The following is a 23,960-nucleotide window of genomic DNA, read 5'->3' on the forward strand; positions in this document are numbered from 1 at the left end:
GGGCTTAAAGGACAGCGAGAATTTTAACAGGTAGAGAAGGAAGCAGTTCATGTAAAGTGCATGGAAGCTTGGCCAGGAAAGAACACAGAAGTCAGTGTGGACAGAGTATGGAGGTGTACATAGGGAATAGTAGGAGAAAAGACCACAATGGTCTCAGACCTTGAAGTAGATACAAATCTAGGTTGGAGTGGGATTATGGAAGAGCTGTGAATCCCAGAGGACTCAGAGAGTGCACAAGATAATCCATCGGACTGTAGAAACACTATGTATTAGACCTTCTATTTACACTGATTTTTATCTCATCTAATTTCTATTTTCTAATTTCTTTTTTTGTGTGTTTTATAATGTCTAGTAGAGGAGCATAGTAGTACATGTTTATAGTATATAAGTGAAGATAAATGGGAATGCACGCTCAAAAATGTCATAGAGGGCACTGATTTTAAAAGTTTGGAGACAACTGATATTAACTCTCCCATGGGCAATTAGAAGCCGTGGAAGGTTTTTGAGTAGGGAAGCAATCTGATCAGAGTTGTACTTTGGGAAGATCAACCTGGCAAGGATGGATAAGATGGGAGGACCAACAGATGGAGGTGGAGACAGGGAAGACCTTTAAGAGGTATTGCACTGGTCTGGGTAGGATACATGAAACAGAAGTCTGAAACCAGGAACTTTGAGGACTTCGATAGCTCCCTTGTCAGGGTGGTGGCAGATGGGCAATACACAAAAAAGACCTGGATGTGACAGACGTTGCAAAAGAACAGTGAACGGAAGGAAGAAACAAGAACTAGTTTCAGATGAGTGAGAGTTCAAATCTGAGCCTGGAATGTTGGGAGAATAACGATGCCAGAGACATTACAGAAACTGCAGGGTCAGGAAGAGGAGCTGGTTTAGAGAGGAAGCTAATAGAAGTTTAGAACCTGAGATCTTCTAGTCCAGCACTCACAATTTGCTGAAGAATAAACTGAGGTTCATAAAAGGGGGAAAATATGGTAGAGCTGAGACCAGTCACAAGGTCTCCTGAATTTCACACTGATCTTGTTTGATGATCTTTCTACTTTGGTTTTTTAAGAGCATTGTGTTAGACTTTGTTTAACTGAACTTTCTTTTTATTAAATATTTAGTACAATCTGTTTTCCAGAAATGTTTTATGCTGATGGTTTTCAATTTAATGCTAACTAAAAAAGGTTAACAGGACATTTTGGAACTCAAAACTATGTCATGAAACAGTACGTGTCAATTAGAATAGTGCAAAGGAAAAGACAATGCAAAAAGAACTTTTAAAGTAACATTACAGTGCCATCAGCAAATACTTAGTCAAATCAAAGTAGAAGTGATCCAAAATAGCACAATACCGTGGAAAATAGAGAGTTTCAAGAAGAGAGATTGGGATGCTGCAGAGAAGCCAGAGATGAGAAAATCTAAAAAGAGACAATTGAATTTATGACCTTCAAGAGAGCGAGTTCAGAAGTGATGGGCTAGAATCCAAACTGAGTGGGATTAAGGTGATGAGGAGGCTAATGTGGTCTGTTTGGAGAAATTTGAAGGGGAAGAGAAGGACAGGCTAGTAGCTTTGAGTAGCCAGCAATTTCTTTGGAATAGTGACCTAGAACATGCCTGTAGGTAGAAGAGAAGCAGATATTGGGAGATGCCATCAGAGACAGAGAGGGTGGAATCAAGGGTCAAAGTGACGGATTCCCTTTGGAAAGTAGGAGGAAAAGACTTTCCTCTTCCATACTGGGAAACAGGAAGAGGATGTGTGAGGAAGAGACATTCTGAGGTGATGAGGCTGTGGCAACAGAGAGAGAGGGACAGCAAGTGTATGAAAGAGAGAGACACAGAGACTTGGGAACAGAAAAGAGAGAGAGGTAGAGACAGAGAGATTGGTAGCTGTCACAAGAAATGTGAGTCCACCATTTGCTTAGAGATCCCTTAATCTGGTAAGGGCGTGCATTATCCTCTGCCCAAACAAATTAGGCTTCCTCCACTCTGCAGAGGAGAGGTATAGAACAGACCAGCCTGGGGCTAAGTAGAAACTGCCTGTGAGCTCCCTCCCAGTGGGGTCAGGAGGGCATCACTTGTTTTTAGGGCCAAGACTTTGTATTCCAAACCTGATTGTACACGTGCCAGCCAGCTCCTCATTCTGGGTAGGCTCCTGGATCTTCCTGAAGAGACAAGAAGTTAAATGCTATAACATTTTGGAAGGAGAGCCAAGCAGGCTCCCAGAAAGGATTTTATTCTCATGCCTGTGATTATTCACAAAAGCCTGCACAGCAGATCTTGGACTAGTGCTTCCTCAAATGATTTCCAGGAGCATCTGCTGATTTGATGAAGAATCTGATGCCATCAAAGCACAAGCCGGTGATGACTCACTGCAAACTGTTGTTGTTGAGTGTTTGCTGAGTGAAGCAGCCCTTCCCGGCATGGTCGCTCCCAGCCTGGGACCAGAAGCCAGGCAGCACTGGGAGAGAGACAGCAGGGAGAGGTTCTAGTTTTTTGGCATGTTTCTTGGTTCTACCTTCTGTCCTTGGCTTCCTGCTCTTCTCCTGGTGCCTAAAACCTTCACAAGGACGTGTTTTGAGAGCAGCTGAGCCACACACCCTCCCCTGTTATCTTGAGGTTTGTCCAGGGAAGGTCAGTTATGAAAGTAATGAAGGATAGAGCCTGTCCTTTTCTCTTCCAGGTCTTTCCTATTTTCTGAGACCGGAATACTCAGGAATCACATCCCTCACAGCACAAGCACAAAATCAAGATACCACAGAAAAGCTGTTTCTTTCCATCGTGTTTTCAACCACATCCTTCTTCATCTTAACTAGAATTCTGGGGCACTGACCTAGTCCTGCTCATTAGAGACAAGTCCGTCTCATGGGCCTGGATTCAGGCAGAGCCCTCCACTGTGACCTCCTCCCCAGAGCTCACTCTCCCTCACCCCTTTTCTACTTAAATTTAGACATGTCTTGTTCCAAAAGCCTCCCGTGGCTCCATGCCCCACCAAGCCCCCACATGCAACCACCAGTGTTTTCTCTTTCTTACATCTTACCCTCTGCTCCCTGTACCTGTCGTTCTCTATCACATTCCTGGCCTTCTCATTCCTGCCCCACCAATCACTCCGCTTCCTTCTGCTTCCCTTTCCATTTCTCTCACCTGCCAGCTTCCCAATTCCTTTTCCTTATCTCCCTCTTCTGTCTCTTTGCTTCCCTCCATTGACTTTTCCCTCTTTGTCCCTTCTCAGCCAATTAGCTATGATGTCTTCAAGTTGTTCATGAGAGCATATCTGGAGGTGGACCTTCCTCAGCCACTGAGCACACATCTCTTCCTGGCCTTCAGCCAGAAGCCCAGATGGGAGACCGCTGACCACCCAAAGGAGGAAGCCAGCAACAGTGAGGCCAGTGGCCCAGGTACATAGACCAGAGTTCCCCAAGGTGGAAGGGAGATTTTGCAGCTCTAACCCACTTGCCACAGGCGTGGCTGTACTCCTAGAGGGTCCCATGAGCAGAGTAACTTCTGTATAGGGTGTATAGGGAAATGGGGACCAGGGGACCAGGACACCTTTCCTCATAAGGCCTCACAGGAAGTCTTGTCTGATGGATCTCTCAGTAAGAGGAATAAAGAGGAGCATAATTCCTGCCACTCAAGATCAGAGAGGAGAATAGGGGAAAGAGGAGGCACAAACTAACGAATGGTGGGGGGAAGAGAGCCTCCTACCAAGGCTGCCAGTCCATGGATGGAGCACATTCAGCTCAATTACCCATGCTGGGACTAGCCTGGGAGTGTCAGAGGAAGGGTAGGGTGTGGCCACTGTTTCCCGGAGCTCGGGCTATAATGAGGGAGACACAGTCAACCCCAATAAGTGAGCATGGACCCAGCTGACACTCAGAGACACAGATACAACCTAAGTGATTCAGACCTTTGGGGAAGGTCCCCTACCTGCCCCTCTAAGAAGGTGGAGGGCGTGGGCTGGTCTTTAAATCTTCTTTTTGTTCCTCAGATTCCAACATTCAGAATGCAGATAATGCTGCCAAAGCAGATGAGGCCTGTGCCCCTGATATGGGTGAGTCTTTAGAATACAAGATTTGGGGGAGGAGTGGGGAATAGCTCGCCCTTGGGAGGAGGGGGAAAACCTAACCAGCAGTTTAGTCTCCATGTAATTGTATGCCCTTGAGCAGATCTTGTCTGCCTTCATCTCTGGGGTCCCCACCACTCAAATGTACTGGGATTCTGAGGCTGGATGAAGATTCTTGCTTCACTTGCCCTGAAACAGGGCAGATCCAGACTCAGGACAGCTCATTAAATGTTTGGTTCTGATGGGTCTGCCTGGCCAGAGAGGGGAAAAGGGGAACCTTCTCAGGAGAAAGTGTATGATGGGTGTTTGACTTTGTGTGTGTGTGAGAGAGAGAGAGAGAGAGAGAGAGAGAGAGAAATGTAAAGAGATGACTCTAGGGCTGAGGTACAGATGACTCTGCCAGTGGATGGCTGGAGACAGGAAGGCAAGAGGGTAAGAGAGTGCTCTGGTTGACTTCCAACAACATTCACATGCTCTGGTTTGAACATGCTGGGAGAAAGAGCAAGGGGGAGCTGGCTTACATTGTCCTGAAGATCTATTTGCCAGGCACCTGCTTTACTACATATTTCACTTGGCCTTCACAATTGCACCACTTTACACATTGAAGAACTGAGGCTTTAAGAGATCATATACCATCATGTGACCTGTGGAGCTGAGGATTCAATCCAGAATTATCCAACCTCAAATCTCCTGTTCACTCCTACACCAAGAGAGGAAGCAGTGGTCTCTCTTGAGGTGCCTGAACTAAGGTTTGCCTCCACATACGGGCACCAGTTTGGTTAGTTCCCAATGGGATGACCAAGGCTGCACTCTCAGTGCAGCTGCCATCATGGTACCTGGCTGTTTGTGGGTCCACTCCTGGGCCTTGACTGATGTAGAATCTTCCCTGGCACATTTATCCATGGGAAGCCATTCCTCTGTTGACAGGCTGTTAACAGGCACAGGCCTTAGGGCAGAAGCTCCTAGGAAAACTGGAAAGAGCAAAGATTATCTTCCTTGACCCCTGTTCTCAGGTCCGATACAAATTTCCTGGACACTATCAACCCAATTTGGGCAGGCAATAAGCATGTTGGTTAAGAATCTGGATTTCAGAGACAGACTGCCTGGACTTGATGCCCAGCTCTGATACTACCTAGTTCTGTAACCTTGAGTATATTGGAACAAAGTCTCTGTGCCTCAGTTTCCCCATTGGTAATATAAAATGATAATAGGTGTTGATACGAAGTTTAAGTGAGTTGTATGTGTAAAATGCTTAGAACCTGCCTGAAACATAGTAAATGTTCAATAAATATTAGCAATTATTATTCAGGCCACCCTCCCCAAGCACACTCTATTCTTAACTTGTCATGGTCTGTCAAGATCTCCTTCAGTCAGTGCCCTCAGTCTCCAAGTGTGCCAGTTGAGCATCCTATTCTCATAGAAGGACCCTCAGGGACTCTTTTCTCCTGGGTTGCTCTTGGAGCTTCAAATACAAAGACTCAGAGTCGGACTTTATTGTGTTTGCATTATTGTCTGGAAAGGATTGATATGATACACACTGGTGAATTCCAGTTCTTGGGGTGTGCCCAGGGGATAAAGAATGCAGTTTTATTGTATCTTTCAAATATATACAAAGCAGGATAGATAAGAGATAATACAACTGAATGAGAACTAATTGTTAACAGGGACCCAGGACAAGAGAGTTTCTCCCAGTGGATACTAGATGTAGTTCTAATCTTTTTGTCAGTCACAGTAAAAAGGGCAACTAGAAGGATTATGTTTAACTGAAGGACTGGTGAGATCAAAAATTCACTATGGATGGAAAGCAGAGCATGGTTGGAAAAGAAGAGTTGTCTCTGGACCACAAACTCAGCAAATTCCAGCTGTTCATGGAGCTCCAGAAAGCAAGGCTTAAGAGCATCAATGCCTTCCCAAGGCCTTCAGGGACAGCAGCAGGGCAAGACTCTACAAAGCATGGGCTCACCCACCCCCCTGCTAGCATCCCATCCAGCCATGCTAGGTCCATGGCCCCTTGGTTAAAAGGATTTGAGTCATAAATAAATCTTAAATCTTGTGTGGAATAGTAGAGACATATTATGACATAAATCATTTTCACAGTAGAAAAGAAAGGGTGGAACTGGAAGCTTTGAGAGTCTAAACTCTCGGCAAGAAAATCAACAGTGAAAAGCATCTGGCCCCAAATTCTTTACTCAGAACTTTCTCAGTCCAAGTATCTGGGACTTCAAGGGGAACCTGAGAGAAGTTATACTACATTTGCTGAGGTTCCAAATTGTCTGGGCAGGGTTTGTTTTAGTGGCTGAAGTTTCTGAGATACCAAGGAAGGAATTAGTGGGGATGCTATTATCAGGTGATATTTGAGAAAAGATAATTGAGGACGATAATGGAAGTTGGCTAATTTATTTGACCACCATGCTTATTTGTCATGTCTACATTATCCTGGGTCTGAGAAAACTTACAGAGATTTCCTCCTGGAGAAGTGGTTTGTGATGCACCATTTTCCTGGTCTATGGGGAATATCAGTCTCCTGTGGTCAAATCATGAAAGGGCAATTAACTGACTGCTGGCCCAGGGAAGTGTATAGCATTTTTTCATCTCCTTTTCTGACTCAAGATTTAAAGTAGAAAATCCTTTTCTTGTTAGGCCACCTTTCACAGATGTCTTAATTAGATGCCCCTGTTCACCAGAAACAAGAACATAGGGCCAGGCAGACACCACAGAGAGGGGCCTCTGCCAGCAAGAAACAGCCAAGTTGTGGAATCACCTTAGATCAGGCCATCTGTTGAAAATTTCACCCTTTTCCTCTTGCCCAAGCAGAAGCCAGAGAAAGAAACTAGATCCTCATTTGATATGGCCTATTTAGGCCTATTGGATCAATCTCCAAACTCAGATCTAGAACAACCCACTTCAAGTTTTTCATTCCCAGAGCCAGGTAGGTGCATGATTGTGTCCATAATCACAGCAGAGAGGGGCTTTTGCTGAGTCCAGACGTCAGATCAGAGCCCTGAGCAATCTGCCATTGTCAGGATGTCAGCTGAGGAAAGGCTGAATTCACCCTTTCCCGAATGCCCGGGACTAAATGGGATAAGCAAAGTGAACTTCAGTCTCTTGGTCTTTATTTAGTTTCTCAGGCTGTTGTGATGTTTCAACAACTCAGAATATTGGAGTCTCAAGGAAAGTCCCTTAATTTTTTTTCTTAGTTTTTCCCAATTATAAAAGTAACATGCTCACATTGTAGAAAATTTGAAGAGTACAAAAAAAAGCTAAAGAAACAACAAAATCACCCATAATCCTACCAATGCAATTACACACACACACACACACACACACACACACACACACATCCTTGTAGGGTTTTTTTTGTGTAAATTTTTTTTGCACGACTGAGATCAGACTGTGTATATAATTTTGGATCCAGCCTTATTTTCCATTTAACATTATATTCCCAAACATTTCTCACATTATTTAAGACTTTGGGTAAACATCAATGTTAATGCAAGTCCCTCTTTTACAGATGAGAAAACTGAGGTGAGGGAGTAAGCCTTCTTGTGCAAGATCACACACCATTTAGCACAAACCCAGTGCTAGAGTCCCAGTCTTCTGCCTCTAGCTTGGTGCTCTTTCCACTATGCCACACTGCCCAACTGGAAGGCAACAAGTAATACAGAGACTAAGAGAGAAGGTGGAACAAGTCAGGTCTGCCCAAGAACCCTCATGTGAAAGAGTTTGTGACATGGCACCAGGACAGAACCTCTGTAATCTGGAAGAGGGTGTTAGTCTTTTATTATGGTGGTACCTGAGGGATGTGCTCAGATGGGTGTAGTTGGTGGTATGTCACGTAAGGCAGCATGAGGAGGAAGAACACCATAGACCTCAACGAAGACTAGAACAATGGCTCAAGGTCGGATTACCGCTCTGGTAATCCAATGATCTTTGGAAAAGCCTCTAATAATATTTTAAAAGAGCTTTGTTGAGGTATAATTGGCATAAAATGAATTGCACATGTTTAAAGTGTACAATAAGTAAGTTTTACATATGTATGCACTTTTAAAATCAGCACCACATCAATATAATGAAGATATCCATCACTGCCAAAAGTTTCCTTTGTAATTCCTTTCCCCCACCCTCCTACCCACCCACCCCCATCTCTTTACAACCACTGATCTGCTTCCTGTCACTATAGGTTAGACGACATTTTCTAGATTTTATATAAATAGAATCATACAGTATGGACTCTTTTTGGCGTGGCTTCTTTCACTCAGCATAGTAATGTTGAAATTCATCCATGTTGTTTTGTGTATCGATAATTAATATACTTTTATTGCTGATTAGTATTCCAAAACTTAGATAGATATTCCACAATTTGTTTAATTCATTCACCTTTTAGTGGACATTTGGGTTGTTTCCAGTTTGGGCTATTACAAATAAAACATGAGCATTCTTATACAAGTCTTTGTATGGACAGCTTTCATTCCTTTTGGGTAAAGATCTAGGAGTGGAATGACTAGGTATAATATGATAGATATATATTTAACTTTATAAGAAACTGCCAAAATTTTCCCCAAAGTGGTTAGACCATTTTACATACTCACCAGCAGTGTAGGCAAGTTCCCATTGCTTTGTATCCTCACCAACACTTGGCATGACAAGCTTTTCATATCTAGCCATTCTAATTGGTGTAGAGTAGTATTTCCTGTGGTTTTAATTTACATTTCCCTAATGAGTAATGGTGCTGAGTATCTTATCCTGTGCTTAATTCTCATTTGTATATCTTCTTTAGAAAAGTGTCTGTTCAAATCTTTTGCCCATTTTTTAATTGAGTTGTTGGCTTTCTTATTGAATTTTGAGAGTTCTTTATATATTCTGTGTACAAATCCTTCATTAGATATGTTACTTGTAAATATTTTCTTCCTGTCTGTGACTAGCCTTTTCATTCTCTAACAGTGTCTTATTTTTTTTTTCTTTTTTTATGAGGAAAACTGGCCCTGAGCTAACATCTGTGTCCATCTTCCTCCACTTTATATGGGACACGGCCATAGCATGGTCTGGCAAGCGGTGCATCGGTGCACGGCAGGGATCCAAACCTGGGCCGCCAGCAGCTGAACGTGCGCACTTAACGTCTAAGCCATGGGGCCGGCCCCTCTAACAGTGTCTTTTGAAGGGCAAAATTTCTTAATCTTGATAAAGCCCAACTCATCACTTTTTTCTTTTATAGATTGAGTTTTTAGTATTATTGTATCTTAGAAATTTTTGCATAACTCAAGATCACAAAGATTTTTCCCCTATGCTCTTCTGTAAGTTTTATAGTTTTAAGTTTTACATTTAGATCTACAATCCATTTTGAGTTGATTTTTGTGTATGCTATGAGGTATAGATTAAAGTTCCTTTTTTCTTTTTTTTTTTTTCATGTGGATATCTAGCCTCCCCAGCACTATTTGTTGAATAGAGTTTCTCCTCTGACTTGCTTTGGCACCTTTATCAAAAATCAATTTACTGTGTATGTCTGGGTCTATGTCTGGACTCTATTTTCTTTCATTGACCTATTTATCTATCTTGATGCCAATATCACACTGTCTTGATTACTGTGGCTTTCATAAGTCTTGAAGTCAGGTCTTTCAACTTCATGCTTTCTCAGAGTAGTTTAGGCTATTTTAGGTCTTTTGTACTTCTATGTGAGCTTTAGAATCAGCTTGTCATTTTCTACAGAAAATGTGCTGGGATTTTGATCAGGATTGCATTGAATTTATGAATCAATTTGGGGAGAACTAACATCTTAATAATATTGGGTCTTCCTATCCTTAAACAGAGTATACTTCTCTATTTATTTAGGTCTTATTTAATTCCTTTTTTATACTATTAGGTTCAATTTGCTAAAATTTTGTTAAGAACTTTTGTATCTGTGTTCATGAAGGATATTTGTATGCATGTTCTTTTCTTGTAATATCTTTGTCTGGTTTTTGTTTTAGAGTAATGCTGGTCTCATAAAATTAGTTGGGTGGGATTCCCTTTTCTTAAATTTTCTGGGAGAATTTGTGTAGCATCCATATTATCTCTTCCTCAAATGTTTGGTAGAATTCTCCAATGAGGCCATCTAGGCCAGGCGTTTTCTTTATGGCAAGTTTTTTTACGCTATAAATTCAACTACTTTAATAAGCTATCCAGGTTATTTATCAAGGCTCTCTCTCCCTCTGCCTGTGCCTCCAGCATTCTATTTCTTGATGGTATTACAACACCTACGTTGGATTTTTCACTGCCAATCTTCCTTTTACTTTTTCCTGTATTTTCTGTGAGTTGCAAACTCTTACTGGATATTAAGAGATCGTTTCTGATGGTCATAGATATAGAGAGGCTGGGGGAAGACAGATAGCACTCAAAGTGCCTCAAAAACGTAAAATTCACACAGTAAAATATAGGTACCTGGTTTTCTTGTTAGCAATAACCTTATATTTCTGAACCAGAGGACAAAAGTGTGGAAAAGACAGAGATTTTGCCTACCTGTGAGAAGGAAAATTTCAGAGGGAAACCTTACTCTATCCCTGTGCTATGATCAGCTGCTTTCTGCATTTTCTTAATCCAACTGATTAGGCTTGCAGTTAGTCAAAATTCTTCCCAGTCTCTGGAAATTAGTTGATTTTAAATCCCAGTTTTTTCTTTTGAATATTCATCTTTTCATTTATCTTTAAATGTGTTTTAGAAGAAAATTGTGAAAGAGTGTATTGGTAAATAATCAATAGTCTGGATTTTGGAATCTCAGCCAAAACTACCTCTACAAATTGAGTGTGTTCCAAAGAAATTAGATTAATTGACATTTACCTGTTGACTATTGATATTGCTAAAAATCACTACCATTTTTTCCTGAAAATTCAGAATATAGATGGATTTCTTACATGGATATAAACTCTAAAAGGGTCAGAATAGTGTCCATTCAGAGAGTGTGAACTCCACAAACTGGATTTCTAGGGCCATTTATTGGATCGTATCTATGTAACCAAAGCTTTTGAAGACACTTGTATAAAATTCTTGCCTCCACCATGAAAAGGATGGGGCAACAAAAGGGATTTAATATTTACTAAACATTAAGTGTCCTTGGATGCTTTCTTTTTGCCTATCACAGAATCAAAACTCACCGAGAAGCAAGTGCCAGCTAAAGACCAAGTGGCTGCAACCCCTCTAGGAAACCCTGTTGCTCAATCTTCAGGCTCAGAATCCCCCATAGTGTACCTGAAGGATGTCGTGTGTTACCTGTCCCTGCTGGAGATGGGGAGACCTCAGGATAAGCTAGAATGTAAGTACTCGCCCTGTCAAGGGGCTTCAACTTTCTCCTAGAGGAGGAGCTAGTGTCCTGTCCATCATTCTAAATATGCTGGAGATTGATCTGGGATCATGAGTATGGGTCCTGCCTCCTTGAGGAAGGTCTTCCTGTCACCAACAATGATATGACCATTTCTTAGAATCCACCCTGGGACACAGTACCCATTGTAGAGAGAGTGGGAAGTACATCTGAAATCTTGGTATTGAGAACCAGGATTTGGAAAGAGAAGGGGTCTCTGCACCGGGGTGAAGACTCCCTTCCTTTGCTGGCAGGACTTCCTGAAAGCCTACCATCAGAAAGCTGCTGCCTCCTCTTAGTAGATTTTTCAAGGAAAGATATTCAACATCAGTCTTCCCTCCCCTATTCCATGCCCAAACAACTCTTGAACAACAAGGAATTTTTTTTCCTGAGATCTAATCAACCTCTGTCTTGTTAAAGCTTATTTCCATTTCTTCATCCATTCCCCCCGCAAGTTTTTCGGCCTTGGAGAAAGAGGGCTAGTTCATTAAAGGAGTTGAGCTAGGTTTCACGGTGCTACTAAAGTTGGTTTCAAAAACATATCTTCGGGAGGAGAGTAATAGCTGGTGGCAGAAAGGAAAGCCCACAGTGGCTAAAACAGCCTGCAATCTCATAAATGACTCCCTCCAGGGATGGTCTTGCTGGCCTCTGTGAATCTACAGGCAAAGTCTTAAAACAGGAAATGATAGGACCTTATTAAAAAATATGTATTGTTTTGGCTTCTCTTTGGATCTTAGTAGCCATTAAGGGAAAAATGTACACATTATAGCAAAAGTCAAAATTCCAGGTAATAATAAGACTACTCAGTAGAACTTAAACATTAGCAAAGAAAAGTCTGGCAAACGTTAACCCTTGCCAAAAACAAAATGAAACAGTTGCTCATTAGCTGAGCTTAAAAATCTCCCCCATAGATTTGAGGTGTTAATAATTGCAAGTCTTGAGTACCAATTTGGAAGCACATGTAGCAGATATTTGTTACTTCTAGCTAATGTGAAAAGTGAAATGTCAAATTATTTCCAATATTCAGCTGGATTTTGAGTTTCAGGCATTATATTTGTTAATAATTACCAGAGAGGATGTGACAGATTCTTCATAATAGTGACTCTCAGACTGAGTCTTGTAATGGCAGTAAAAAGAAACTGCATTTTAAAAAACTTTTTATTATAGAAAATTTCAAACGTAGATAAAAGTAGAGAGTACAATGAACTTCCACGTACGCATCAGCCACCTTCAACATTACCAGATTATGGTGAATCATGTTTTATTTATACCTCCCACTCATCCCCTCTGACCCAGATTATTATGAAGCAAATTCCAAACATCGTATAATTTCATCTGTAAATATTTCAGTATGTATCTCTAAAATATGACTTTTTCTTAAATATAATCACAACACCATTATCACATCTAAAGAAAATGATTCCTTGCTATTATCAAATATTCAGTCATCATTCACATTTTCCCAGTCACCTCATATATTTTTAATTGTTTGTTTGAATCAGGATCCATATAAGGTCCATACATTGCCATTGGTTGTTATATCTCTTCAGTCTCAATCTTTTGCTTATTTTTTTCCTTGCAATTTTTTGTTGCAGAAACTTGGTCATTTGTCCTGTAGAGTTTTCATCTTGGTTTTTTTTTAATTAAACCAAATAAATTCAAGTCCTCCTCTGATTTTAACGATTGAAAACAAGTTAAGCTTTTCTTTTTAAAAACCAAACATGCATCTTTTTGGAAATAATAGCCTGAAATCCCACCTATCGCCAATGCAATAATTAGAATAATAACTGTCATCACTGAACACCTTATATTTGCTAAGCTAAACGCATTATCTCATTTTAACCTCACGATAACCTAGAATGTTGATATGACTATTCTCATTTTACATGTAAGAAAGAACAGAAAGGTTAAATGACTTGCCCAAGGCCATGCTCCTTAAAAATAGAATGCTTGTATTTTCTAGTTTTACTCTTCATGCACAGTAGGACCAAAGAGAGCTCCATGTTAGAGAGTCGCCTGGGTCCAGGGTCTGGGAACAACACTATTGGGAAGGTCTGTCGTTCTTTACATCATTCAACCATGTTTGGTAAGTCAGCTTCATATGCTGAGTGTCTCCGACCAGGACATTCTGAGGAGTCACAAAGAATTGGCTGGCACAGTGTCATAGCGGTTAAGTGCGCACTCAAACTCGGTGGCCCCAGGGTTCGCAGGCCCCGACCCTGGGCGCGACTGGACGCACTGCTTATCATGCCATGCTGTGGCGGCATCCCATATAAAGTAGAGGAAGATGAGCATGGATGTTAGCCCAGGGCCAATCTTCCTCAGCATATAGAGGAGGATTGGCATCAGATGTTAGTTCAGGGCTAATCTTCCTCAGCAAAAAAAAGAAAGAAAGAATCGGAAGCCCATGACTCTACTTTTAAATAACTTGAACTCCAACCAGGAACGCACCACTGAACAAAACACAAGGTGCAGAGATGTTAAAACATGTAGAAGGAAGTGACAACACAAGGGTAACTTAACAGGAATGCTGTGACCCTGTGGGTGTGTGCTGAGAGACTCAGAGTGGTTGCCTGGGGGAAGGAAGGGTCAGTCAGGGGATGCTCCGCAGACAAGGCAGCATGATGAAGCGTTTTAAAGAATGGGAGGAAAATGAAGACGTGTTCAGCTCTGCTCCCTACCCTGCTTACTTCTGAGACCACAGACAGAATCTCTACCTTTTAGTTGAACGAAATGCAGGTTTCCAGGTCCCATAAATGAACATTTAGTCATTTGCCCAAATTTCTTTCCCAGATTTTCCTAATCCGATATCACCTCCCTGCAGCTCGAACGTGATAGAGGGTGTTTCTGAATAGCATATGGATTTTAGAAAAAGAAATGTAATAGCTTCTATAATAGTAACTACCTCATAGAATTATTGAGGATTAAGTAATAACGTGCATAGGACTGTACATTGTACATATTAAATGCCATATATAAATGTTCATTAATGAAAGAAAATAAAAATAAATAACATCTGTTGAGTGCATTCTACATTCCAAGCACTGTAGATTTGGCTTATTATTTACGTATTAATCCTCATTTAAAAGAAAAGAACCTAGGAGAAAGAAACTATTATAATCTCCATCTTGCAGATGAAGAAACTGAGCCTAAAGAAGTTAAACAACTTGTTTGACGCCCTAGAGGTGGTACGGAAGGGCCAAGATTTGAATCTACCTAACTCCACACCCTTTCTATGTGCAATAGAAGCAGTGTCCCGTCTCTAATTCTGGTGTCTCTGCTCCACCACCAGCTGGGCGTTTGCTTTGAGTTGTATTCCAGTGATGCTGAGAGGTGTGAATGCTCTACAGGGAATCACACTCGTGACCTGAGCTCATCAGCCACAGAGTTATTGCTTAGACAGTCCCAGAAGCCAGGTGGCTTGGTTCTCCTCCCTCTTCCCACGCTCTCTGTAAGGAAGTCAGATTCTGTGCCTTGGAGGGTGGGTGAGCTGGTTGCAACAGCCTTCATCCCACTGATGGTCAGAACTGTTCTAAAAACTGTCAGCAACAAAGCCTCAGCCCAGCCTGGTGCCTGGAGGCTACCTCAAGCCTCACCTTTGTGTTTCTTGCAGTCATGTTTCGTCTCTATGATTCGGATGAGAACGGTCTCCTGGACCAAGCGGTAAGCTCTCCAAATATCCCTCCTGAATATGAGAAAGGCTGGGGGAGAGGGGAGCAGGTGGAGGAAGAGTCTGAACTGTCAGTTCCGTCCTTATAGGAATAGCAATGTGTCAATATGGGCTGCAGAAATGAATAGAACCTCCCAACTTCTACTTCCAAAGAGCCAGCCTGGAAGAGAGTGAATTCCAACTTGCCTTTTATTCCAGAAGCCCAGGATCACAAAATCTCAGAATGGGGAGATGCTTTAGTATCTCATCTAGTTTTACCTCCCAATGGGTTCAGAAATTCCCCCTGCAATTCCTGCTGGATCCTAGGGGCAGAGAGGAGGAGGAGGGGGGCAGGCAGCAAGACCAGGACAGGAGGACAGGAGGTTAACTGCTAGTATGCTCTGGCATCACCCTGGCCTTCTTCTCATACTCCAGGACACTAGCTCTAGGAGTCTGGTTCTGTCTGCTCTGGGGACACGATCCCATCCCTTTGCACCTGGGAAAGCCTGAGACTCGCCCCCAACTCCCCTCAGGTATAGGCAGGGATAGGTCAGGGATCATGGAGCGAGAGGAAGGGTGGAAGAGGAAGAAGGCAGACAGGGGAGAAGACAAATAGAGTCAGACAGGCCTTGTCTTCCTAACTGGCAATGTCAGAGATGGGACTCATTCATGGAAAGACTCTGAGGTTGAGGAGCATGGGGCTGAGTCAGACCGGAAGAAGAAAGGGAACAAGTCCCCTAGACCAACTAAATCATTCCAATTCTGTCTAAGCACCAGAGTGTCCCTATGGGATCCCTACAGCCACACTGCAGTGCTGTGGTTTGGGTCATGCGAGGGAACAACCAGAGAATCACAGACTCTCAAGAATTTAGTCAACACATATTTATTGAGTGTCAGCAATACATCAGGCACTATTCAAAGCACTGGGGATACATCAGTGAGCCAATTGACAAAAATCCATGCCCTCATGAAGCTTTCATTCCAGTGCAAACACACACACTAAAAAGCATAATAAAATATGTGTTAGATAGAGATGTGTGTGAGAAGAAAAATAAAGGACAGAAAGGAAGAGTTAGAGGGAGCTGCAGTTTCAGCCAGAGGAGCCGAGGAAGGTCTCCCTGAGGAAGGGACATCTGAACAGAGACTTGCAGGAGGTGAGGGAGTAAGTCATGGGGATATCTAGGGGAAGCCCCTTCCAGCCAGAAGGATCAGCAAGTGCAAAGGACCTGAGGGGTCCCTGGAATGTTAGCGGGTTAACTAGGAGCCCAGAGTGACTGGAGCAGAATGAGGAACAGAAAAGGTCGGAATGAGTAAGTAATAAGAGATGAGATCAGAGACGTAATGGGGGAGGGGCATTTGCAAAGCATCATCAAGCCTTACAGGTGATTGAAAGGGTTTGTCTTTTACTCTGAAGAAATGGAGAACCAGTGGAGATTTTGAGCAGAAGGTGGCATGATTGACTTAGGTTTTAACAGGACCACTCTGGCTGCTGTGTTGAGCCTAGACTGTAGGGGTGCAGGCAGGGGTACCAGTTAGGAGGCTATTGAGATAAGCAAGACAAGCAATAATGTTGACTTGCACCAGGGTAGAAGCATTGCAGGTGGTAAGAAATGGTTCAATTCCTGATATATTTGCAAGCTAACTCAGTGGACTGAAGCGAGTCTCAAAAGAGTTATCTGATTCAACTTTCCACCAAGAATCCCTGGCAGTTGGACTCCTAGCATCTTTTTGAACACTCCCAGTAATGGAGAGGTCACCCACTCCCTTAAACAGCCGCTCCACTGCTGGCCATGACTGTTAGAGAGGGCTTCCTTCCCGCACAAAGGAAATTTTCAACACAAAACCTGATTCTGCTCTCCCTCCCTCTCCCCTAACCCAGTGGCGAGGCCAAAATAGGCCAACCATCAACTCCTCCCTCCCGGCATCCCTCCGTGGCTTACTTCTGCCCTCTGTAGCTGACCAAGACAGCTGACCAGTGGAATACTGACCTACACAGTAGGCCTTCAAGTATTTGAAGGTACTATCACATCTCCCCTAAATCTCCCCTAAAATCTGCTTTAATCAAACTTCCCAGTTCCTACACTGTTTCTCATAAGGCAGGCTTACATATCCACTCTGGTCAAGCTCTGATTTGTCAATGCCATTCTTAACATATGGCACAGAACTGAACCCACCCCTCCATGACTCTTTAAGTACCCACATGTGGCCTGACCAGGGTAGACATAAGGGGAACTAGTTCTTCCTGAAATCTGCCCACTCTGCTTCCTGAAAATGCCCACCCATTTACACAGCCCAAGACTGAGTCTAATTCTCAGCTCCTGAATCACATTGTTTTCTCATTGAATCTTGGACCCAACTAGATTCATAAGCTCTTTTCCTTTAAAATTTCTGCTGAGCCCCGTCCCCACCTTTCTGCCCACTTCCTTATCCCCATCTACCGCCTCATCTGCAGTTTTGCAATGGCTTATTTTTTAGTTTAAATGAAATAGAATGTTTTAAATCCCTGTTGGGCTTTAGCTTGCTTGTTTTGACCCAGCATTCTACCGGGTAGAGGTAACACATTTGAACCTTGTTTCAGTTCACCAACGTGTCTCCCCAAATCAGTCTTAGAACGAGCATCTTAGTACCCAAGAGACGCGAATGCCTCCTCCTCAGCCCTCGGTGTTTCAGTGGGACTCTTGGTGCACTGATTCATTAGCATCCAACAATTCTCTGAGGTCTTAGATGGAGCCTGGCCTCGGTACCAAACAAAGACTCACTTATCAGACAAATGTACCCCTCAGGTATTTTCTGTCCACAGAGTCCTGGGCTCAGGGCTGGAGAGGTTACAAAGGAAACAGAGGAGATGCCAAAGGAATCTAAATCATAGTGCCTGAGCTAGGACCAACACAGGGGCCCTACATCCAACTGAAACTGACGCCTAGGTGTATAGATGGAGCCCAAGTTGTTGAAGCTGTGGGAATGAAGAAAGATAAAAGAGGGAGGAGAGAACTGCCTTGGTTTGTAAGTGTTTGAGGGAGCTATGATCATAAAAAAGGAGAAAACAAGAGTGCTTTCTATGCTAAGTCAAAGCACAAGATATGGGAAGGAAAGTGAGTCCAGGTGGGTCCAGGAGGAGGTCGGTGTTTGGTGATCTTTCTCTATTCCTCTGGTTTATCCATGTTCTGTGCTTCTTGTGAGCATCTACTCTCCACTGAGCTTCGTGGTCAAGGCAGAAATAAAGAGCAGACACAAATGGTGAACTCCTCATGGAATGCCGGTTTATTGCACTGGCTGCTTCTCACGGTCTGCCCTGCCCACCTTCTCAGGAGGTTTGATTTTGAGTTGTGCTCTTGAAAACACATCTTCAGTTGGTTTCTCACCTTGCTGTCTTCTAGGAGATGGATCGTATCGTTAACCAAATGCTACACATTGCCCAGTATCTCAAGTGGGATCCCACGGAGCTAAGGCCTGTGAGTTTCCAGAAGCATGGGGTGGCTTCCAAGTGAGCTTCCACGATGAGAGTGGGACACGCTCAGGACTTGGATGCAAATGTTTACTGTGCAGGCTCTCCCAGACTCGTCCTCTTACAGGCGGCTTCTCTGGGGTCCTACACCTTCACCTCCCACTTCTCTGATAGGAAAAATTGTAGGCAGCAGAGAAAAGTGTTGACATAATTCAAATAATAATTCCCCCTAACCTTTTCACCAGAGCTAAATTTTTATAACAGGAGTTCATAGATCAAAGAATTTAGAGCTAGGAAGGACTGTAAAGATTTTTATCAATCACCAGATAATATTAAAAATAATCATTACATTTGGGGTCTCCTATGAGTCAGGTATTATGTTAGAGATTTTATACACATTTTCTCTAATCCTCACCACAGTGCTGCAGACATAGCAATCTTATTTCCACTTTACAGATGAGCAAAGCAGAACGCAGAGAGTCAGGGTGGCTTGCCCAATGCCACTCAGTCCCGTTGGGGCAGAGCCAGGCCTGGAACCATGGTCTCCTCACCCCATTTGCTCCCTCACTGCTCTACTCACTGTGAATTGGAGGGGAAAGGCGTAAACACAAGCCAGACCATGCAGAACAAAAGAGAGTGAGGAGGGCAGAGGGAGGCATTGAAGTCGAGGATGGAAGTGGACAGTTGTTGCTCTATGGATTCCGCAGATATTGAAGGAGATGTTGCAAGGGATGGACTACGACCGGGACGGCTTTGTGTCTCTACAGGAATGGGTCCACGGAGGGATGACCACCATCCCATTGCTGGTCCTCCTGGGCATGGATGACTCTGTAAGTAAGCAAACCTGAGTTCATAGATCTCTTGCCTTTCAGGAACACCGGGCTCCATATGGAAGTTAATATCTACATATCGCCTTAACTTCTGCCCTGGACTTCCCAATGGACACACCATATGCTCTAGACTGGCCCAAAAGTCCTCTCTTTTTACCTCTTAGTGCCAGAAATATATTCATTCATTTGACAGACATTTACTAAATTATTACAAAATAAAGACACTGTTCTGAGCACTGTGAGGAGACACAGGTACAATATTCACCCACCAGAAACTTATACTCAACCAGGCAAAGAAAAAAAAATTCAAGGAAGAATTCTATCTTTTCCACAAATTAAGTTAAAAAATGCTAAGGGAGTCAGGGAAGGAAGGAAGGAAAGAAGGAAGGGAAGGAAAAAATACTGATTTGTTGTGGGGTGGAGGGCTTTCATGATAGTATCTTATTTAACAAACAAAACAACCAGATAAGGTAGATATTTTTTTCCCAATTTGTAGAGATGGAAAACTGAGATTCTGAGCCTAAGAAGCAAAAGAAGGAGCCAGAATTTATTTGTACTTGACTCCAAAGATCCTGCACTTGCTAATGTCTCACACTTAGAAGTAAGACCAGTGGGAAGAAACCTGGAGGGTATCTGCCCTGGCCCTGAAGGATGGTGGGACTTTGATATGCCATTCTTGGGATAAAGATCAAGTGGAAGGACCTAGGAGGATGTTTGATCTGGCTCTCAAGGATAAGTATGATTCGGCTGGTAGAAGAGAGAGTTTGTGGCCAGGAGAATAGCTTGTTCAAAGACCCAAATGAAAGAAAGTTTAGGGTGTATTAGAGAAACCTCCCAGTTTGATCAGAGTAGGGGATACATGTAGAGGCTTAATGTGAAATCAGTGGTTATCTATGCCAGCATCTCACCTAGTCTGCTTATTTACCGAGTGAAGTAACTTCCATACACAAGGTAGTGAAGATTAGAACTAGAAGGACAAATGGTGAGATTAAGCATTTACCAAGACAGTCACACAGGTCGTGTGAAAACACCTCTTGGAGATTACTGAAATGTCAGAGAGAGGAACGGAACAGGAAGTTCAGCTGGGTTAGCCTCTAGCTGACTGTTGTTGCCTATAATGTCTCCGTCTGACAGTTCAGCAATTCAGGACTAAAGCTGAGCCTTCATTTCCAACACTCAAGAACAAGAATCCTGCAATCATCTCACGGTGTGTCCAGTTCTTTCCAAGTGCTAATAGAAATCAAGGAACCAGGATCTACACAACTCCCTTCTTACTCCTTAGAAGCCTAGAAAGTTAGAACTGGAAAAGACCTTGGTGATCCCTGGTCTATCTCCTGCATTTTACAAACTGAAGGCCAGAGAGGTAGAGGGACTTGCCCACGGACACACACCTGGTTAGTACCAGAGGCCATCTTTTGTATTCAGAACAGTAGACCCCTCATTCAATGATCCCTTACCAAGAGCCTGGTGTTCAGAGATCATGGGGATCTCTGAACCCACATGAGCTAGGACCTGGGGGTGCTCAGATAAGTAAGAATACTTTCTGCCTTCAATACTCAAGATTACTCAAGTTTATACTCAAATACATCAAAGTGGAAGTTCTGCTTGGGTGAAGTTCCAGCATACCTGTTTTTTCTCTGAAACATGGGAATAGAGATGAGACATTTTAATCCTAAGGAACCAATTTCTATTTTCCATTTCTTATTTTGGACTTGCTGAGTCCAAAGTGCCACCAACTCTGTGTGGACGGGATCCACTGATTGACGGCTGGAGGATGGAGAGACAGACTATTTCTTCAACATTCTCCCCAGTGTCTCCTCACAATGCCAAATCAGCCTTGTAGAAAACCATACTTTACATCAGTGGCAAAAGTTCTATGCATTTATTTTTAAATATGCACTAAATTGTAAGTTTTAACATTTAATATTTGGGGTTCTAGAGAAAGCATTCCTCAATTCTTAAAAGTCACATTGCTTGTTTGGCTTTTTCAAAACCCACATATGGCCACTGAAAAGTCTGGGGGTCTCTGAATGGGATATATGAGAAACAATCTGTCTCCCAGAGAAACGGCAGCAGCAGCGTAAAACCTGGATGCGGGAGGAAGGTTTCTCCCACATCCTGCACCCTCTAATGTACAGCCAGGAAAGAGCCACATGATGGTGCTATATCCCAAGTGGAAATGTTACTTTATCCCGAGTCAGAGTCATTTTGCTTCTTAACTCTGTATCTATGAAACTAGTGCCTGGGAAAAGGAGAGTCAGCTAATTCAGCTAATAAAGATAGTTTCAGATAAAATGACAGTCCTTTGGGCTGTGTGAAGAAGCAGCCGTATCTGCTGAAGAGTGCTGTAATTTCTCTTCTGTCCGTGAAGGAAAACCCTGGTTTGTGGAGGTAAAGGAGAAGGATGGAACGAACATGGGCTCTCAGGCCAGCAAGAGCCCCCAGTTTGACTACTGGCTCAGTCACTTATTATTTTTGTGGTCCTGGGCTATTTACATAACCTCTCTGAGTCTCTGTTTCTTCATTTCTAGAATAGGTATAAATCTACCTCCTTACACATAAGAAAACACTCTACTTATTTTTGTGTCCCTTACTGTCTAGCACAGAGTAGGAACTTAATAAAAGTTTTAATTTACAATGTGTCAGGCAATGGATTAGGAGCTTTACTTATATTATTTCATTTAATTCTTACAAAAATCCCTTGAGGTGGATGTTGGCAAAGGAATGAATGAATCAATCTTTTAATGAATCATTTAATCAATTAGTGAACCTATTTACTATAGTAGAAACCATTAGATAAAAAAGGCTTTAATTCTATAAAACTCAGGTCTTGGAAGAAGCAGGGTTTTGAGGTGGTGAGAAGAAAAGGGCTTATCCTGGCCCCAGGAGGAGACCAGCATTTGGAAAAGGATATGGACTCCTCTAGAGAGCACGCAGAAGAGTCAGGTACAGGAATGGGTCTGGCTGCCATGACCAGCCCAAACCAGAGGCACCCAGAAGTAGGAACTGGGTTTGAATCCAGCACATTGGCCTCTATGTACCTGACTGTCAATCCTCACCATCTCACTACAGTAGTTTACTACCCTTAAGACCAGCCCGAGAGTGTTACTCTTTTGATGGAGCCTGTGAGAAAGGTTCAGGGACATCATACATGGAGGGATGTTCCTGAAGCCACAGCCTCCAGCGAGTTGTGCTCCCAGGGGCTCAAAGGTGGGGGTTTTGGTATCCAGAGAAGGTGTGTGATTATGTGAGGCTTGGCTTATCTGGTGGATAAGGATGACTTCACTTCTGAGCCAAGTCAGGAGGAAATGGCTTAACTTTCTCTCTGTCTCTTTACTATTGTATCAGTATATAGAAAGTTGATGAGAGGAGTACATTGTTTTTACTAAACTATTTTTTCCTAATTATAAAACTAGTACATGCTCATTGTAGAAAATTTGGAAAACACAAAAGAAAGGAGAAATTAGAGAATAAAATAAATCCGTAATACTGCTGACTATAGCTAACCTCTGTTAACAGTTTAGTGACATTTCTTCCCATCAAAGATCTTATATAAAAATGAGATCACAATATATCATCAAATTTGCATTCTGTTTTTCTCACTTAGCATTATATCATAAGCACATTCCCATAGCATTAGATATTCTTATAAATATCTTTTTGATGACCACTTAACATTAAATAGCATGGATGTGCCACAACTAATCTTTTGGTAATTTTAAGACCTTTAGGATATTTCCAGTTTTTCATTATTTTAAGTAATTCTGGGTTAAACATCTGACAGAGCACAAAAAGATTCATTTGGCTTTCAAAAATTGTTTCTTTAGGATAGAATCCAAGAGAGGAAATTTGTAAGTCAAAGTTGTAAACATGTAAAGGGTCCTTAGATAGGTAGATTAGATAGATAGATAGATAGATAGATAGATAGATAGATAGATAGATAGATAGATAACAGATGATAGATGGATGGATAGATAGATAGATATATAGATAGATAGATGGTAGATAGGTAGATGATAGATAGATGATAAATAGATAAATAGACAGATAGAAAGATTAATAGAAAGTTTGCTCTGATTTACACTTCCACCAGCCGGGTAGGAGAGGGCTTATTTTATCGCCCACACACGTACTCCTACTCAGATATTCCTAATTTTTAATATTTGCTAAGTTTGGAAAACACATACACACACAAAGGACTTTGTTTTGATTTGTGTTTCTTCTGAAAGAGTCCTTAAAACAGTTAAATAAATGAACATCTTGTCTTCCAAATATGAGAAGAAAGTCTTTTTAGGAAAAAGAAAAACCTAGCGTGGAGCTCCTGCTCAGCATCTCCTTCCCTCGCCGTCCCTGCAGGGCTCCAAGGGGGACGGGAGGCACGCCTGGACCATGAAACACTTCAAGAAACCCACCTACTGCAACTTCTGCCACATCATGCTGATGGGCGTTCGGAAGCAAGGCCTGTGCTGCATTTGTAAGTAAACTTCCTTCAAACCTTTTCCGTAAGAGCTATCTTGTTCTGCACGTGGTTGAGCCATTCCAAGGAAAGTCTAGGCATTTCTGCTTCCTAGCTTAAGGGATCACCCATTCTGTTCCAATAGCAGGAAATAAAGCAAGACTTCCGTGTCCTATTTTTGTTCTACCCCAGC

At 42.4% G+C, this 23,960-nt stretch overlaps 1 protein-coding gene across 1 annotated transcript in view; it reads left to right on the plus strand.

Annotated features, from left to right (window-relative positions):
- DGKG (diacylglycerol kinase gamma) overlaps window positions 1-23,960 on the plus strand; it is a 156,441-nt gene that overhangs the window by 17,431 nt on the left and 115,050 nt on the right. Inside the window, exons 3-9 of the mRNA XM_087439893.1 lie at window positions 3,230-3,395; window positions 3,986-4,048; window positions 11,172-11,342; window positions 15,001-15,050; window positions 18,414-18,488; window positions 19,189-19,311; window positions 23,668-23,785. Of these exons, the coding sequence (XP_087296019.1) occupies window positions 3,230-3,395; window positions 3,986-4,048; window positions 11,172-11,342; window positions 15,001-15,050; window positions 18,414-18,488; window positions 19,189-19,311; window positions 23,668-23,785 (766 nt within the window). The remainder of the gene's footprint in view (window positions 1-3,229; window positions 3,396-3,985; window positions 4,049-11,171; window positions 11,343-15,000; window positions 15,051-18,413; window positions 18,489-19,188; window positions 19,312-23,667; window positions 23,786-23,960) is intronic.

This window comes from Ceratotherium simum, chromosome 15 (assembly GCF_057802395.1).
Source record: "Ceratotherium simum simum isolate JZ-2026a chromosome 15, ASM5780239v1, whole genome shotgun sequence".
Taxonomy (NCBI): domain Eukaryota; kingdom Metazoa; phylum Chordata; class Mammalia; order Perissodactyla; family Rhinocerotidae; genus Ceratotherium; species Ceratotherium simum.